The 17,395-nt window shown below is 37.9% G+C and overlaps 1 protein-coding gene across 1 annotated transcript in view; it reads right to left on the reverse strand.

Moving 5' to 3' along the window:
• ddx46 (DEAD (Asp-Glu-Ala-Asp) box polypeptide 46) overlaps positions 1 to 17,395 on the reverse strand; it is a 33,933-nt gene that overhangs the window by 11,490 nt on the left and 5,048 nt on the right. The window contains exons 7-13 of the mRNA XM_030153810.1: positions 13,726 to 13,836; positions 12,265 to 12,430; positions 12,036 to 12,156; positions 3,748 to 3,923; positions 3,296 to 3,417; positions 1,603 to 1,681; positions 160 to 242 (exon numbers count right to left, since the gene is read on the reverse strand). Of these exons, the coding sequence (XP_030009670.1) occupies positions 160 to 242; positions 1,603 to 1,681; positions 3,296 to 3,417; positions 3,748 to 3,923; positions 12,036 to 12,156; positions 12,265 to 12,430; positions 13,726 to 13,836 (858 nt within the window). The remainder of the gene's footprint in view (positions 1 to 159; positions 243 to 1,602; positions 1,682 to 3,295; positions 3,418 to 3,747; positions 3,924 to 12,035; positions 12,157 to 12,264; positions 12,431 to 13,725; positions 13,837 to 17,395) is intronic.

A 17,395-nucleotide genomic window follows, 5' to 3' on the forward strand; every position in this document is an offset into this window, starting at 1 on the left:
TAACATGAGGGTCTATGAGGATTCACTCAATTTTGGACATGTGAAGAACTGCAGGTTTTGGCACGGGTGCATTCACTCCATTTTTCAGCCACACAGGCCACTGGATCTCACAGTGATGACTTTCACACACACAAAGGTGTAAATCTATGGGTTGCCCACCTGTGGCTCAAAGCCCATGTCAAACATCCTGTCAGCTTCGTCCAACACAACATAAGTCACTCTGCGCAGGTTGGTGACACGACCTACAATCAGGAGAACAGCATGACAAAAACAGTTAACTTCAAGAGAAAGCCTGTACTCCTTTACATCCTGTCCTCTTCATAACATATAAAACAAATCCAACAAATGCAAAACCTCTTCCAGTATTAAACTATTTATTTACTTGGCTGCAGAACAACTTCAGCACATTCATCTGTGGGCCACTTTCTGAATCTGCATTTTCAATTTTTTTTCCTTTTTTTCTTTGTCACAGATTTTGCGTACCATCTTATGGGCATGAGGGACCTGAAAAAGTCAGAAAACAGCCTCAAGATACAAAACAAGAGATGGAGCCACGTCAAGCATTATCTGACCAAGCGCCTTTTCACCTACAAGGGAAACATATTACAGATTACCTCGCATGTGTGGAAGAAATAAATCCCCTTTCTATGATTATAGCTCTTAAGAAAAAAAGATTTACATAATGCACAATGAGAGTCAGCAAATATAATGACTAATACAAAAGCTTTGTGCTCTGCAGGACTCTACAAAGATGGGAGAAATGAACTCTGTATTTTCATAAACAGTCAAAGTACATTTATCTTTGCTAATCCTATATGCTACTAATATTGTAGAACCCCTGGTATGAAAATAAACAACTGCGACTAAATACAGAGTTTCCACAGGTTTCACTTACTTAAATTTACCACTTATTAAGACCATTAACAAACTGATTTAAATGCTATTTCACAACCAACTGCTGGGTTTTCTTTGTATGATTTTTTGTTACCATCACCAAGAGCAGAACCTCCATTTTTGAGATGACATCTCTTAATGAAATCTGCTGATTGAGTAAAGTAAAGCTGGACACTTTAAATTGTTGTCAAGTGTGAGTCCAGCTTAAGACATTTTGTCATTTCTACACTTGCAGATTAAAATCAGGAAACACAGGAACATCATTTTAAACACCTCAAAGCCAAAAAAAAAAAATGCATTTGAAAATGAGACTGAGGTTAACGCAACCTATACACCAGTGGAAACCCTGTAAATAAGATGGATAACACATGCTGATCAATGTACAGGTCTGAAACAAAGGTCATCAAGCATTTTGCCCGACTGCAACTTGAAGTTTGAGGAACCATGGAGGCAGCACCAATTCCACCTACCTGTATGTGCCCTGATCTTCAGGAAACACATCACTGTCTTGTGTCGACATGACTGAGCCCAGAGGTAGTCAGATAATGTCAGCAGTTTAGTAAGTGGTACTCAATTTCGTTCATTATGTATTTTGACCATTTTACAATCCATGTAAGCAACAGGCTCAAAAAGCTTAAAAAAAGGCTTTACTACTTAAACATCCTGTCATAGTAAAGGACTGTGAGGAGGGAAGCGTAGGAGACTCACCGCTGTTGGCACCCAACATGTCAATCATTCTTCCTGGTGTGCAAACAATAATCTCTGCTCCTCTCTTCAGTTCAGCAATCTGGATCCCAACAAAGCAAATATCACAAAATGGCTGTGATAAATACATTTACTTTTTTAATAAACAACGTAATTGTTTCACGCTGTACTGAATTGTTAATTTTGTTGTCTTTACAAATATATGATTTGGATGACACTGTTATGTTACATAGTTACATGGTACAGTTATGTCTTGTTTACTTGTCAAATTTGATATATTTATATCATGAGCAGATTTGCTACTATAGTTAATCCTGAACAGAATTCATAAAATTTGCTATTTTATGACCAATATTTATGTCACGCCTGTATTCATTTTTGCTTACCGCTAAAACTGAAACAGTTCTGCTGTTAATGTCACTTACTTAGTTTTGATCATATTCCCATTTAGGCCTAAATGTGCAACAAGATTAGAACAGGGTTTTTCCATTTATTTTTTCACACACAATATATTTATTTAGCAGATACAACTCTTACATATTGAATATATAAATAAAATGCAATAAGACACTGGCCTTTCCACATGGTCATTTTATGTAACTTTGATATTTATTTATTGAATTTACAAAAAATGTGCTATGTGATCTTATGTATTGTTATCTGAACCAATAAATGACCAATATTGCGGTTCTAATCATACTGCATAGCCCTAAAAGTTATTCATGTATACAAATTTTATGACAGAAAATTACTTTTGACAAGGTATTTGTTTGTGTTGTCTACAGGTAGATGATTGGTGATTAAAGCTGCAGGAGACTTTTGTCACCAATTTTTTCATCAAATCTGTAAAGCCCAAGTCATAGCCTAAGTATCATGAATTCGTAAGTCTTTCTCACCTGAATCTCTTCCCTCACGATGAACAATTTCGAAGTGTACTCCACCATAAACAAACCATTTGTTTACAAACAGAGCCAGTAGGTAAGTCGGGCATCTTCAGAATTCTGTTGCGACAAGCATTGTGGGAAATGGAGCTTTGTGTAGCTGCCTGGCAGCAGCAGCTGCCAGCCATTTCACATGTTTGTTGTAGCTGCCGCTGCCAGGCAGACCTCCACTTCCCACAATGCATGTCGCGACAAAATTCCTAAGATGCCTGAGTTACCTACTGGTTCTGTTTGTAAACAAATGGTTTGTTTATGGTGGAGTACACTTTGAAATTGTTCACCGTGAGGGAAGAGATTCAGGTAATTAATCACAGAAAGATTTACGGATACGTGATACTTAGGCTATGACTGGGGTTTTACAGATTTGATGAAAAATTGGTGATGAAAGTCTCCCATAGCTTTAACATCAGCATTAAACTTTATGACTGCAAGCTTTAGTGTGCAATTTTAATTCATTCTATGTTTATACAGCAAAGGAAAAAAATCTCCATTTGAGAGTCGCTGAATATTTGAGATATGTGATTCTATAAGATAATGACCCTTTCTGACAGACACAGAGCTTTACCGTTTACAGCAGTGGGAATTAAACACTTCAGCTGTAATTATTTTATTTAATAAATGGAAAAAAAGACATGAGACTGTTTCAAGTTACTAGTGGTTAGACCCCTGTATTCTCTGACAGTATTTAGCCATAAAAGAACAACGTAACATGTTCAAACTGGGAAGTAAAATGAAAAAGGAACATGAGTATTTACCTGTTCACTGATACCTGTGCCTCCATAAACACACACCACCCTGAGGCCCAGTGGTTTAGAGAACTTCTTACATTCCTTGGTGATCTGCAATGCCAGCTCTCTGGTGGGAGTCATGATCACAGCTATAGAGGAAGGAGAGAGCAAGATGACAACAATAAGTAGTCCATCTTTGATATGTTACTATACTGGCCACTTGGATTTTCTGAGATCAGATGCACTTCACTAACAAAGTAAAATTTTTGAGTCAGAATTGAATATAATGGCTAAAAAAGAACTCATAGCTTTATAAATCATGTGAAACCCGAATAGTCTGCATATTTTTACTGGAAACTTCCTTCTGTATTAATCCCTCTGATTTAACAGACTCAACTGAATAAAGACATTGTTCAGATTCACCCAATTTCATATCTGTATAGAGATAAATGAGACATATTAATGCATTGTGTCCTTACAGATGGGTCCCTCAGACTCCTCCAGGGGCCTCTGGTCCATGATGTGTCGGAACATGGGCAGCAGAAAAGCTATGGTCTTCCCACTTCCAGTCTTGGCGATGCCAATGAGGTCTCGTCCTGACATAATAGCAGGGATGGCCTGGGCCTGGATGGGGGTGGGCTTCTCATAGCTGTGCCTGAAAGAAACAAAAAAATAAAAGTCATTCACTGCTGGGTTATGAGTTCTTGCTCATTATATTGTAAACATGAGGTCATAACTTTAAACAACCTCATCTGTATTTAAATACCCTTTTTCTTTGACCATCACTCCCAAACCCAAAGATTTTGTGAACACTTTCAGTTACAACTCTCGACTTGACCGCTTCACACTGTTCCCAGGTTTGTTTGTTTTTTTTTTTAACAGACCTTGGTTGAACAGCTTTCCGCTATTTGGCTCCCTGATCATGGAACAGTCTACAACCTCATGATTTTGTCTCCCAGGGGTAGTTATTTCTACCTCTGGGTTGCCATTTCTAAGATCTTCCCTTTCTGCCTTGAAGTGTGACATGTTGCCTGTTTAGCCAGGTCTCCCCAACTCCCCTTCCAAGTATCACTTATCTAAAATAAATAACAATTTAATAATTTTTAAAGCTGCAGGAGACTTTCATCACCAATTTTTCATCAGATCTGTAAAACCCCAGTCATAGCCTAAGTATCACGAATCCTAAGTCCTTCTGTGATTACGCACTTGAATCTCTTGCCTCATGGTGAACAATTTCAAAGTGTACTCCACCATAAACTTTTGTTTAAAAACAGAGCCAGTAGGTAACACGGGCATCTTTGGAATTTTGTCACAACAGGCATTGTGGGAAACAGAGAGCTGCGCAGCCACCTGGCAGTGGCAGCTGCAACAAACACGACGCAGAAATGGCTGGAGCGCCGATTCCCTCCAACCATTTCCGCATCATTTTTTTTTCTAACTTTATTGGAAACATTTGAGTATACAATACATAAATTTTGAACAAACAACAAGATGTCCAAAAGGAAAAAGCATTTGAACAAATAAGTTTATGAAAATAATGCATAGATTTAAAGACAAGAAGCATAATATATAAATAATAGTATGAAAAAGTAAATAAATACAAATACCAAATCTAATAAAAATAAATAAATGCAACAGAGAGTTCAGTCAATATTAAAGAACTGTTTATAAATAGCCAGGATGTTACAGCTTTTTTTATTATAGATAAATTCTAAAGATTTAATATAATTTTCAAATTCCACTAGAAAGATTTTAAAATTTGGGTGTGTTTTGGTATATTTATTTTTATGTATATGAAATTTTCCAAATAAAATGAACAAATTTACAACAAATTGTAAATTGTGAATGTCATGTTTAAAATATGTAATTACATTTTGGGATGTTATAGTTATCTTTTCATTACTTTTAGATATGATATATTTTTCAATTTTGGACCAGAAATGAGAAGAGTGTTCACATAGAAAGAATAAGTGTAATTTCAGAGCAAGAATGACAAAAGTTACATATTTCTTCCACAACAGAAAATCGAGACAAAATAGTGTTGGAGGGATAAATGTTATGTAAAATCTTGAGATGTAAAATTCTAAGTTTGTTTGTAATACAGTATTCATATGGTAATGTCCATGCTTTTGACCATTCAATTTTAGAGAAAGTTGAATTCCATAATTTCTTGGGGAAATTTTCCTCTTTTCATGCAATGCATTGCGTATATGCTTGTTATTACAGCTCGAGCTAAAAATATTAATGCCATTAGTAAATAAACAAGGTTTATCTGTCTGTAATGTTTGATAACTAAGATGACTTTTCATAAGTAAGAAAATACCATTAGTGACTGCTTTGAATACACAGTTACATTCCTTGTTTGAAATAGGAAACAAATTTATTGTCATGAATTGTTCATATCTTAATAAGTTCCCATCTTTGTCAAAGAGGTCATTAATGAAAATAATGTCTTTGTCAATCCAGCTCTGTAAAAAAATTGATTTCTTTCTAACAATAATGTTTTCATTATTCCAAATAATAGCTTTGTGTGGAGAAAAACTGTGTGTGTATAGCAAAGTTTCCAAGAAAGTAGAGCTTGTTGATAGAATTTAGAAAGTTTCAAAGGGAGTCTGGTGATATTGTAATTACAAGCCAATAAAACATGTAAACCTCCAAAAATTTTAAATATGCTGTGTGGAATAAAAAACCAAATAGACTTAGGAGCTTTAGACATTCCTTAATCCATTTAATTTTAAATGTGTTGTTTAAATCAATAAAATCCAATAACTCAAATCCTCCCTCTTTTCTAGATCCTGAAAGTATGTCTTTTTTGAGGAGATGCTTTTTGTTTTTCCATGCAAAATTGATAAATAACTTATTTATTTCTTTAAGGGTTGAATCTTGAACAAATAGTGACAACACAGGATAAACGAGCCTTGAGATACCTTCAGCTTTGGTTAAAAGTACTCTACCCAGAATAGAAAGATCTTGTTGAAGCCACATATTCATAATGCTTTGAGCTTTTTGGATTCTGGGGGTAAAGTTTAATTGTCGTCTAACTGACAAGTCTTTTGTTATATCAATGCCTAAGTATTTGATTGTATTTTTTACTGGAATGGAGTCTATGCTTTTATCTTCTGTATTAAAATGTATATAATAAATTAATAATTTAAATAATTTCACATTTATTTATGTTCAACTGTAAACCTGAGGCATTGGAGAACATGTTAACCAATTCTAAAGCTGGCGCTAATTGATGTTTATCTTTTACAAACAAAGCTGTGTCATCCGGTAGCTGTGTTATACATACACTATATTGCCAAAAGTATTTGCTTACCTGCCTTGACTCGCATATGAATTTAAGTGACATCCCATTCCTAGTCTATGGGGTTCAATATGACGTTGGTCCACCCTTTGCAGCTATAACAGCTTCAACTCTTCTGGGAAGGCTGTCCACAAGGTTTAGGAGTGGGTTCATGGGAATTTTTTACCATTCTTCCAGAAGTGCATTTGTGAGATCACACACTGATGTTGGATGAGAAGGCCTGGCTCTCAGTCTCCGCTCTAATTCATCCCAAAGGTGTTCTATCGGGTTGAGGTCAGGACTCTGTGCAGGCCAGTCAAGTTCATCCACACCAGACTTTGTCATCCATGTCTTTATGGACCTTGCTTTGTGCACTGGTGCACAGTCATCTTGGAAGAGGAAGGGGCCAGCTCCAAACTGTTCCCACAAAGTTGGGAGCATGGAATTGTCCAAAATGTCTTGGTATGCTGAAGCATTCACAGTTCCTTTCACTGGAACTAAGGGGCCAAGCCCAGCTCCTGACAAAAAAAACCCACACCATAATCCCCCCTCCACCAAACTTTACACTTGGCACAATGCAGTCTGACAAGTATCGTTCTCCTGACAACCGCCAAACCCAGACCCATCCATCAGATTGCCAGATGGAGAAGCGCGATTCGTCACTCCAGAGAATGCGCCTCCACTGCTCTAGAGTCCAGTGGCAGCGTGCTTTACACCACTGCATCCGGCGCTTTGCATTGCACTTGGTGATGTATGGCTTGGATGCAGCTGCTCGGCCATGGAAACCCATTCCATGAAGCTCTCTGCGCACTGTTCTTGAGCTAATCTGAAGGCCACATGAAGTTTGGAGGTCTGTAGCGATTGACTCTGCAGAAATTTGGCGACCTATTCACACTATCTGCTGACCCCGCTCCATCAGTTTACGTGGCCTACCACTTCGTGGCTGAGTTGCTGTTGTTCCCAAACACTTCCACTTTCTTATAATACAGCTGACAGTTGACTGTGGAATATTTAGGAGCGAGGAAATTTCATGACTGGATTTGTTGCACAGGTGGCATCCAATCACAGTTCCACGTTGGCATTCACTGAGCTCCTGAGAGCGACCCATTCTTTCACAAATGTTTGTAAAAGCAGTCTGCATGCCTAGGTACTTGATTTTATACACCTGTGGCCATGGAAGTGATTGGAACACCTGATTCTGATTATTTGGATGGGTGAGCGAATACTTATGGCAATATAGTGTATTTTTTTGAAATATAGACAAGCCTTTGATAGTAGTGCTATTTAGAATCATTAATGAAAGGAATTCAGCAGCAATTAAAAAAAAAAAAAAGGCGAGATTGGACAACCTTGACGGACTGATCTTTCAATAGGAAATCTTTTGGAGGTATTTGGATATAGTAATATATTGCTGTTAATATGTTTGTATAACATTTTAACAATTGAGATAAAGTAATCTCCAAAACCTGTCATATCTAAGGCCTTATAAATAAAGGGATGTTCCACAGTATCAAATGCTTTAAAAAAAAGTCAAGAAATATAATTATTGCATCTGATTCTACATGTTCTGAGTAATCAATCAAATCTAGGATTAATCTTATGTTATTGCTTATATGACAGTTTGTCATAAATCCTGTTTGGGTTCATTAATAATTTCTCCAAGGCTGTTTTTGAGACACCTGGCGAATACTAATGTAAACAGTTTGTAGTCAGTATTTAGAAGAGTAATGGGTCTCCAGTTTTCTACAATGAGGCGGTCTTTATTTGGTTTTGGAATCAAGTTAATTAATCCTTGCTTCATTGTAGTTGACATTTCTTTGTTTTCAACGCATTCTTTATACATATTTATAAGGGGAGTTTCAATAACATCCCAAAAAAAAGAGTAGAACTCAGTAGATAAACCATCTATCCCGGGGATTTACCATGTTTCATATGTTTTAAACCTTCAACCATCTCGGTGTTTGAGATAGGTTTATCACAATTTTTTTTAACTGAGGTGATATAGTAGGGACAAACTGTTTGATATTATCTAAAAAAATATAATGATTTGAGTCAAAGTTGGAATTATACAGTCTGCTGTAAAAGGAACTTAAGTATTCAGCTATATCTTTAGGGTTTGTGTTAAGTTTGTCATTTATTTTAAGAGCAGATATGTTATTTCTTTTTTATTGCAGTTTTCAAGTGCAAAAAAGTAACTTGAATTTCTTTCTCCATTTTCTGGCCATCTTGCCCTTGAGCATATAAAGGCTCCTTTAGCTACTTCTACATACATTTTATCCATTTCATTCTTAAGTTGTGATAGTTTTACTTGCTCAGAATCAAATAGATTTTCCTTTTTCAATAATAGTTCTAAGCTATCTAAGATTTCTCTCCCTTTATAGTTACTGGCTTTTTTCATATCTTTGCTACGTTTGATAGCTGTTTCTCTAATTTTAAATTTGAAATATTCCCATTTTTGAATATTATTCATTTCAGCTCTTTTAAAGATGTCCTAAGCTAATATTTTAACAGATTCTTGAAATATTTTGTCTTTAATCAAGTTACTATTCAGTTTCCAATAACCACGTGAGTTTTTCTTTCTTTAATTGGAACCACTTAATTGTAGGGTGATTAATTTATAACCAGATGATGAAGCATGGGAGTGTGATACCTCAGACGCATGCTGAAGGCAGGATGTGGATATTAACCACAGGTCAATTCTGGATTGTTGTGTACATCTGCAGCATCAGCATTACTCCAGGTAAATTCTTTGCCATCAGGTTAAAAAAAAAAAACGCCATACGTCTGTAACTGACAACTTTTCACTGAGGTAAAGAGTGAATTTGAAATGTTGACTCTTTGATATTCTTTCTGGAATTCTATCCAACATGTCATTCCTATAATCAGGTAGGCAGTATGATGTTTTTTGTAAATTTGTTATTTTGGAGTGAATCCGGGTGAACATGGGTTTTAGATTGAGCCAGTCCATTGTGACAATATAAATTACAAAGTATGAAAAGAGAGTTATCTAGTTTAATTACAGAAATGATCCATCTTCCTTCATTAGATGTAGTGGTTTCTAAAATATCACCTGAAAATGTATTATATAATATGGCAACACCAGCTGAGTGGTTAGAAGCATGACAAAAGTTTGCCTGATCTCCCCATTAAGGTTTCCAAAATGTATTATCATTTTCACATGAATGAGATTCTTGTTTAAATATAATATTGGCATTTGTTTTTTGTGTAAAAAGAAATAATGCTTTTCTTTTGATGTTGTTTCATAACCCTCTGACATTAAGAGAAATTATTTTGAGAAAGTTGAACTTAAAGTCTGACATCTAGCATACAAAGGGAAAGAGAGAAAAAGAAGAGATAAGAGTACATGAATGAAAATAAGAAGCTTAATGAACAATAAGCTTGCTACTACAAATCTCAAGAGTTTGAAGAACTTCTGAAAAGATAGGGGCACGGTATTTAACCATAACTGTACAGTCACTTTTACCTTTCAAAACATTTGTGTTTGTAATACTTTTATAACATTTTTAACTACTAAGTAGAATTAAATGAAGTTTTCCGTTTAGCATTCTTGTTATCTTAATTTTAATCATTAAAACAGATCCAACACAATAATTCATTTTCTTACCATTGATCACTCATAACAGAGCAAACATAGGGAGTGCACAATTCAACGATCGTTTAGCTTGCAGTTTATTTGATAGTCAGCGGTGATTTTTTTACCCTTGATGATCACGTCAGGACCTCTCCATGTCATCTTTTTCACTTCCTTTCGAGCCTTGTCCACAAGTGGCCAGAGCTTGTTTCTGCACTGTCTCTCCCAAAAAGTCAGATCTTCTGTGACACGCAGACATTTATCCATCAACACTTTGGCCCTCATGGAAGCCTTCCATATTTTCTGTCTGAATGTACGCAAGGTGAACGTCTTTCCTTTGGATTCCACCTCGGTGAACCGTGTCGATAAGGAGATCCATCTTGGTTTCATCAGCGGGAATTGATTTAGTGAAGAGGTCATAGATTTGGTGTCTCAAATCCTCTGTTGTTTCGTTGCTTTTTTCCACAAGGTTGAGTAATTTTAGATTCCAACACCGGCTCTATCTTTTGGCTTCTTCAATTTTCTTGTTTTGCTCAGAGCCGGAGATCCACTGCTTGCACTTTCTTACTAGTTGTTGTTGTTTGGAATTCTCGTCCTTTGACATGTTCCTTAATATCTTTAACGTCCGCTGAATTTTTGCTAATCTTCCTCTCGAGGGAAGAAAATCTACTTGCCAGATCTTGAATAGCATGGAATATGACAGAATTCGATACTTCATCTTTTCTGTTGTCAGTACTGGCACACATTTTCTTGGGGTCGGGGCTTGACACCGTTTTCTCAAGTCGAAGAGAACACAGAGTTTCTGTCTGTGCATCCGTTATATCCATTAGTAGATTTCTTTGAGTGCCCCCTTTGTTTTCTTTGCACTCCTTGCGTTTCATGTTGTTTGAGGTCTCAGTATGCTAACGGTAGTTTGAAGTACTTGTATGATGAAAGTTAGCGAGCCAAATGGCAAGCTCAGTCAAAGTTTGTTTTCTTGTCGAAATATCACTTTTATCAGATCATAACCTACCAGATGTTTCCATTAAGAATTACCGACAAGTCGGAATGGTTAATAGTCCTTTTTACTCTGATAGAAAGTAAATAGTGCCCTAAGTATCTCAGAGCTCAGCATAAAGGATGTGTACTGGCTGCTATCTTGCCCAGCCTCCGCCATTTCCGCATCATGTTTGTTGCACTAGCAGCCAAATGACATCATATGGTTGCACTGCCACTGCTGCTGCCGCGAATCTCCGTTTCCCATAATGCCTGTCGCGACAAAATTCCGAAGATGCCCGAGTTACCTCCCGTTGGTAAACAAATGGTTTATTTATGGTGGAGTATACTTTGAAATTCTTCACCGTGAGGGAAGAGATTCAGGTGAGTAATCACAGAGAGACTTACAGATTCGTAATACTTAGGCTATGACTCAGGTTTTACAGATTTGATGAAAAATTGGTGATGACAGTCTCCCGCAGCTTTAATGTTCATTTCTTTGTTATTTAGTTTATATTTGTGTTTCTTCTTGTGCTGTTATTTTTTTTTTTTTTACATTATCTAGTCATTTTTGTATGTTTATACTGAAAGACTGATGATCTGCATCTACTCTGCAGCCATCCATAAGTTATAAATCAAAAATAGATGTTTATCTAAAGGTATATCTGACAGTTCTATTTTCGTTATACAACTCTACATCTCATACATTGACGGGCCAAGAAAACACGGTATGCATGATGAAGCACATTGGGAGCACTCAGTGGTACCTTACTCACATAATTATCTATTTAAAAGGGTTTGTTAGAGTAATGCTCCGATGCGATGTAAATACATCTATAGTAGATTAAAGCTATTCTCTGCACATGAATTTAAAATCATTTCATGCCATTTCCATAGTATGCTGCCAGACTCACTTCTTTAAAGCATTGAGGATCTTCATAGACACCCCACACTGCACCCAGGTCTTGATAGGTTTAGGACATCCTTTTCCTTTGACAGTAATACCCTCCAGCTCCACCCGCAATGCATTCACCTCTGAAATTATTTAAAAACAAACATTAAACTGTTAGATGGGTAGTAAATGATCCTTTCTCATTTACTGTACTGCTAAAATGTGCATACCATTAAATGTGCTTTACTTACCCTCTGGAGTCATCTTGGCGAGCTCGGGCACCTCTACATAGAAGTTTTTGCGGTAGGACTCATACTGGATCTTCCCATGGTCCACAGGCTCCAGGATCTTCCTCTGTTTAGTCTGAAAACCTGTCAGAGCTGTCTGCAAATCCACTTCCTCTTCCTCTGATGAATACTGTCAAACATAGCACATATATTTTAGATTGTATTTTATACTCTACATGAGGAAACATGACAACAGCCAGTTGGTACAATGGAATGACACTGAAGCACATTGCATTCATCAAAAAAGCAGAAACTAATGGAAAAAAAGCAGATGTATCCACAAAACAGCCCAATATAAGAAAGAAAAGTGGCACAGAAGTCCAGTAAATGTATTGAGTACATATGCAGGAGATTCTTTTAAAATTCATTCATCTTCTGAACCCGCTTTATCCTCACTAGGGTCCGCGGGGGGTGCTGGAGCCTATCCTAGCTACCTATGGGCAAAGGCAGGGTACAGCCTGGATGAGTCGCCAGTTCATTGCAGGGCTGACATATAGAGACAAACAACCAATCAGTCAGTCACATTCACACCTACGGGCAATTATAGGTTGACCAGTTAACCTATTAGTGCATGTCTTTGGATGGTGGGAGGAAGCCGGAGTACCCGGAGAGAACCCACGCAAACACAGGGAGAACATGCAAACTCCACACAGAAAGGTCCCTGGTTGGAATTTATTCCAGGACCTTCTAAGGCGACCGTGCTATCCACTGCACCACTGTGACACCCTCTATTAAAATGTGTTGACATAAAATAGAAAAAAAATACATTCGAATAAAAACAGATGTGTTCTACTTTTCCAGTATTATAATATTAATATTAGGGCTGTCAAAATGAATGCGTTAATGCAGATTAAGCCACCATCATGACTAATCTGATTAAAAGTTTTAATGCAATTAACCCTTCTGCAGAGCAGAATGACTCTGAAACTCTCTGCCAACGCATTTGGGGCAGTGTGTCCAAGTAGAGTTAGTGTTGCGCATGAACAAATGGGCAGTTGATCTGACAGTGACAGGCAACAGAACCAACCCACAAAGATGGAAGACGCAAAACAGCATGTTGGCCCTCCGGATGGGAAATAAGACAACAAAAACCCCCAAGATGGAACAGTTGTGAAAAAAAAGAATGATACTCAATCATGATTAATTGAAATTAATCCACAGCAACCCTGCGATTAATCTGATTAAAACTTTTAATCTTTTGACAGCCCTAATTAATATAGCACATTAATGACACACTAGCATTCAAAACGTTGCATTTAGAAAAAAAAAAATCTAAAGATGAATCTCTAAGAAAATTGTGGTGTGATGGAAACTGAACTTAAGTTTGATAAGAAAAAAAATTATGGAAAAAACACATTTCCCATGAAACTAACATGTTTCATGATAGTTTGTTATAATTTTATAGGAGGAAAAATAAAACCTTACCTCCATAGCATCCTGGTCATTCTCCATGAGCTCACCCTTCTTCTTGTGAGTGTGGGGTCCCTTCTTGGTCTTCACTACTGTCACCACTTTGGTTACCATCATTGTTCCTTTCTGTTGAAATTAAAATGCCTTAGATCAGATACCTTATGATAAAACAAAGGGAGGAAACACCCCCAACACAGTATTCTTTAGGTAGGTCTGTCAATCAAAACAATAGCAAAACACATCAACTGTTGTGCACTTCTGTTTCGAAATTTGAAAATAAAAGCTCTGCCACATACACTGAATGACTGAAGGGAGTCATTTTGGGCATTTCTCTCAAAGGTAACTGAGTAATACAGCTTATAACTTTGATCACATTCCACTTGCTTAATTATATTTATGCTGTGTCCCTATTCTAGTGAAATAGCCCCAAGTAAGACTGAAGGTTAGCAAACAGAATATGAAATAGACTGCTACAGATTTCATGGGAAACCTTTTTATATCATTAAGTTACACAAATCAACACAATAGTCGGTACACATAGAGTACTTGTCAAAAGTTTTAGAACACTCCGATTTTGCAGTTTTGTATTGAAATTCAAGCAGTTCAAGTCCAATGAACAGTTTGAAATGGTACAAAGGTAAGCGGTGAACTACCAGAGGTAAAAAAAAAAACAAAAAAAGTTAAGGTTAAACAAAACTGAAAAATAATGTACATTTCAGAATTATACAAAAAGGCCTTTTCAGGGAACAAGAAATGGGTTAACAACTTAAAGTAGTTCTGCAGCAATGGAGGTTGATCAAGCCTCGAAAGTTGGTGCTACCAATTCCTACACGTGTCCTAATGTTTCTGAATTACTTATAACCCCCTCTATCTGTATAAAAGTAGTGTTGGACAACAGTTTGGTACCATATCGTTGAGCATTATTTGAACAGTATTGTACTGCAGAAAGTAGTGTGTTACTATAAAAATGGCAAGGAAAAGGCAATTAACGATACAAGAGAGACAGACCATCATAACACTTAAAAATGTAGGTCTTTCCTACAGAGAAATTGCCAAGAAAGTCAAGGCGTCAGTAAGTCCAGTTTCCTTCACCACCAAAAGGCACTCAGAAACTGGGGGAAATGCTGACAGGAAGAGGTCTGGCAGACCAAAAGACACAACAGAATCAGAAGACAAGTTTCTGAGAGTCAACAGCTTGCGTGATAGGCGGCTGACAGGACAACAGCTTCAAGCACAGCTCAATAGTGGTTGTAGTAAGGAAGTCTCAGTTACAACTGTGAAGAGCAGACTTCGAGTTGCAGGTTTGATGGGTCGAGTTGCAGCAAGAAAGCCATTACTGAGACTTCAGAATAAGAAAAAGAGGCTTGCCTGGGCCATGAAACACCACCAGTGGACTACTGAAGACTGGAAGAAGGTGTTATGGACTGATCAAACCTGCAACTCAAAGTCTTCTCTTCACAGTTGAAACTGAAACTTGCTCACTACAACCACTATTGAGCTGTGCTTGAAGCTGTTGTCCTGTGAGTCACCTATCACGCAAGCTGTTGACTCAGAAACTTGTCTTCTGATTCTGTTGTGGCTTTGGGCCTGCCAGTCCTCTTCCTGTCAGCATTTCCCCCAGTTTCTGAGTGCCTTTTGATGGTGAAGGAAACTGGACTTACTGACACCTTGACTTTCTTGGCAAGACTGGAAGAAGACTGGAAGAAGGTGTTATGGACTGATGAATCAAAATTTGAAATCTTCGGTTCATTCCGCAGGACTTATGTACGCCGTCGAGTAGGTGAAAGGATGGTTCCTCAGTGTGTGACATCAACTGTCAAACATGGAGGAGGAAGTGTGATGGTCTGGGGCTGTCTTTGGCTCTGCCAGACCTCTTCCTGTCAGCATTTCCCCCAGTTTCTGAGTGCCTTTTGATGGTGAAGGAAACTGGACTTACTGACACCTTAACTTTCTTGGCAATTTCTCTGTAGGAAAGACCTACATTTTTAAGTGTTATGATGGTCTGTCTCTCTTCTATCGTTAATTACCTTTTCCTTGCCATTTTTATAGTAACACACTACTTTCTGCAGTACAATATTGTTCAAATAATGCTCACAACAGTATGGTACCAAAGTGTGTTCCAACACTACTTTTATGCAGACAGAGGGGGTTGTAAGTAATTCAGAAACGTTGGGACACCTGTAGGAATTGGTAGCACCAACTTTTGTGGCTTGATCAACCTCCATTGCTGCAGAACTGCTTTAAGTTGTTAACCCATTTCTTGTTTGCTGAAAAAGGCCTTTTTGTATAATTCTGAAATGTACATTACTTTTCAGTTTTGTTTAACCTTACCTTTTTGTTTTTTTACCTCTGGCATTTCACCACCTACCTTTGTACCATTTCAAGCTGTTCGTTGGACTTGAACTGCTTGAATTTCAATACAAAACTGTGGTGTTGTAAAACTTTTGACTGGTAGTGTATGTCTGGTCATTTTTACATTTACTGAGCTGGAAATGGTACACTCTGTGTCTTTAACTTAATTTTTTTTAAAGTGCTGCTGATGAAGACAAATAAAAACCATAACCTGATAGCAGAACATAACTTTTGTGTTTTATAACCTAAAAGAGAATGTTTTTGGAAACTTATTGCAAAATGTACTGACAGTTTGAAAACTGAAGAAAACAAGACAACACATGGCAACATCCATAGTTTGCATGCTCTAGTGAGTGATTATGCAGGTTTCTACTGCAAAGATGATACCCTATTGGTTTCCGCTTAAGGTTAACCACTGTCAAACAACGAACCCCCGCTTGGCCATTTTGATCACAACCTAGTTCATTTGCTCCCTGAATACACACCCACAGTGAGACGAGAACCTGCACTGAGGTCTGTGAGAGTATGGACTAATGAGGCCAGGGAGAGACTATTTCCAGACCAAGGACTGGGAGACACTCCTTAGTTCTCATGGAGACGACGTCGATGGTCTGACCCAGTGCTTCACAGACTACATCCACTTCTGTGTGGAGAACACTGTGCCAACCCATAGAGTATGGCGTTTTCTCCAATAACAAGCCCTGCTGAACAGGAAGAAGAGGGCTTTCATCTTAGGGGACAGAGAGGCGCAGAAGAGGGTTCAGCACGAACTCAGATTTGAGATCAGGAAGGCCAAGGACAGATACAGAAGACAGCTGGAGGAGCAGCTGGTGTACAACCACACCAGGGATGTGTGGAGAGGCCCGAAGAACATCTCAGGACAGAGTAAAGCCAGAAGCCACTTTAACACAGATCTCAGAAAAAAGGCAAGACGGTGATCCCACCAAGCCAAGGGAGTAAGTGAGGCGAGACTGGACTTTTACACAGCGGACCTGTGTTCCAGAATCAAAGGGGCGATGACGCAGCACTACGTATAGTGCGCATTCAGAGACACTGGCACGGATTCAGTGGCAGCCACCCTGGGTGCTGCGGCTACATGTCACAGGTCTCTCCGCTACATGCCACAATTCCCGTGACTTTGTGCCACGGGTGAAAATGGCATGTAGCAATTAAGCAGCACCAGTGGCACGCAGCTGTGGCTGTGTAGTCTGTATAGTTTTTTATAACTATAATTTTTTATTTCATGTTGTTTGCTTTTGCACCATCTTGTTTTTTGCACTACCCTCATGCATGTACACTTTTTTTTCTTGCACTTTATTCTGTTGCTGCCCTG

This window comes from Sphaeramia orbicularis, chromosome 14, assembly GCF_902148855.1.
Source record: "Sphaeramia orbicularis chromosome 14, fSphaOr1.1, whole genome shotgun sequence".
Lineage (NCBI taxonomy): Eukaryota > Metazoa > Chordata > Actinopteri > Kurtiformes > Apogonidae > Sphaeramia > Sphaeramia orbicularis.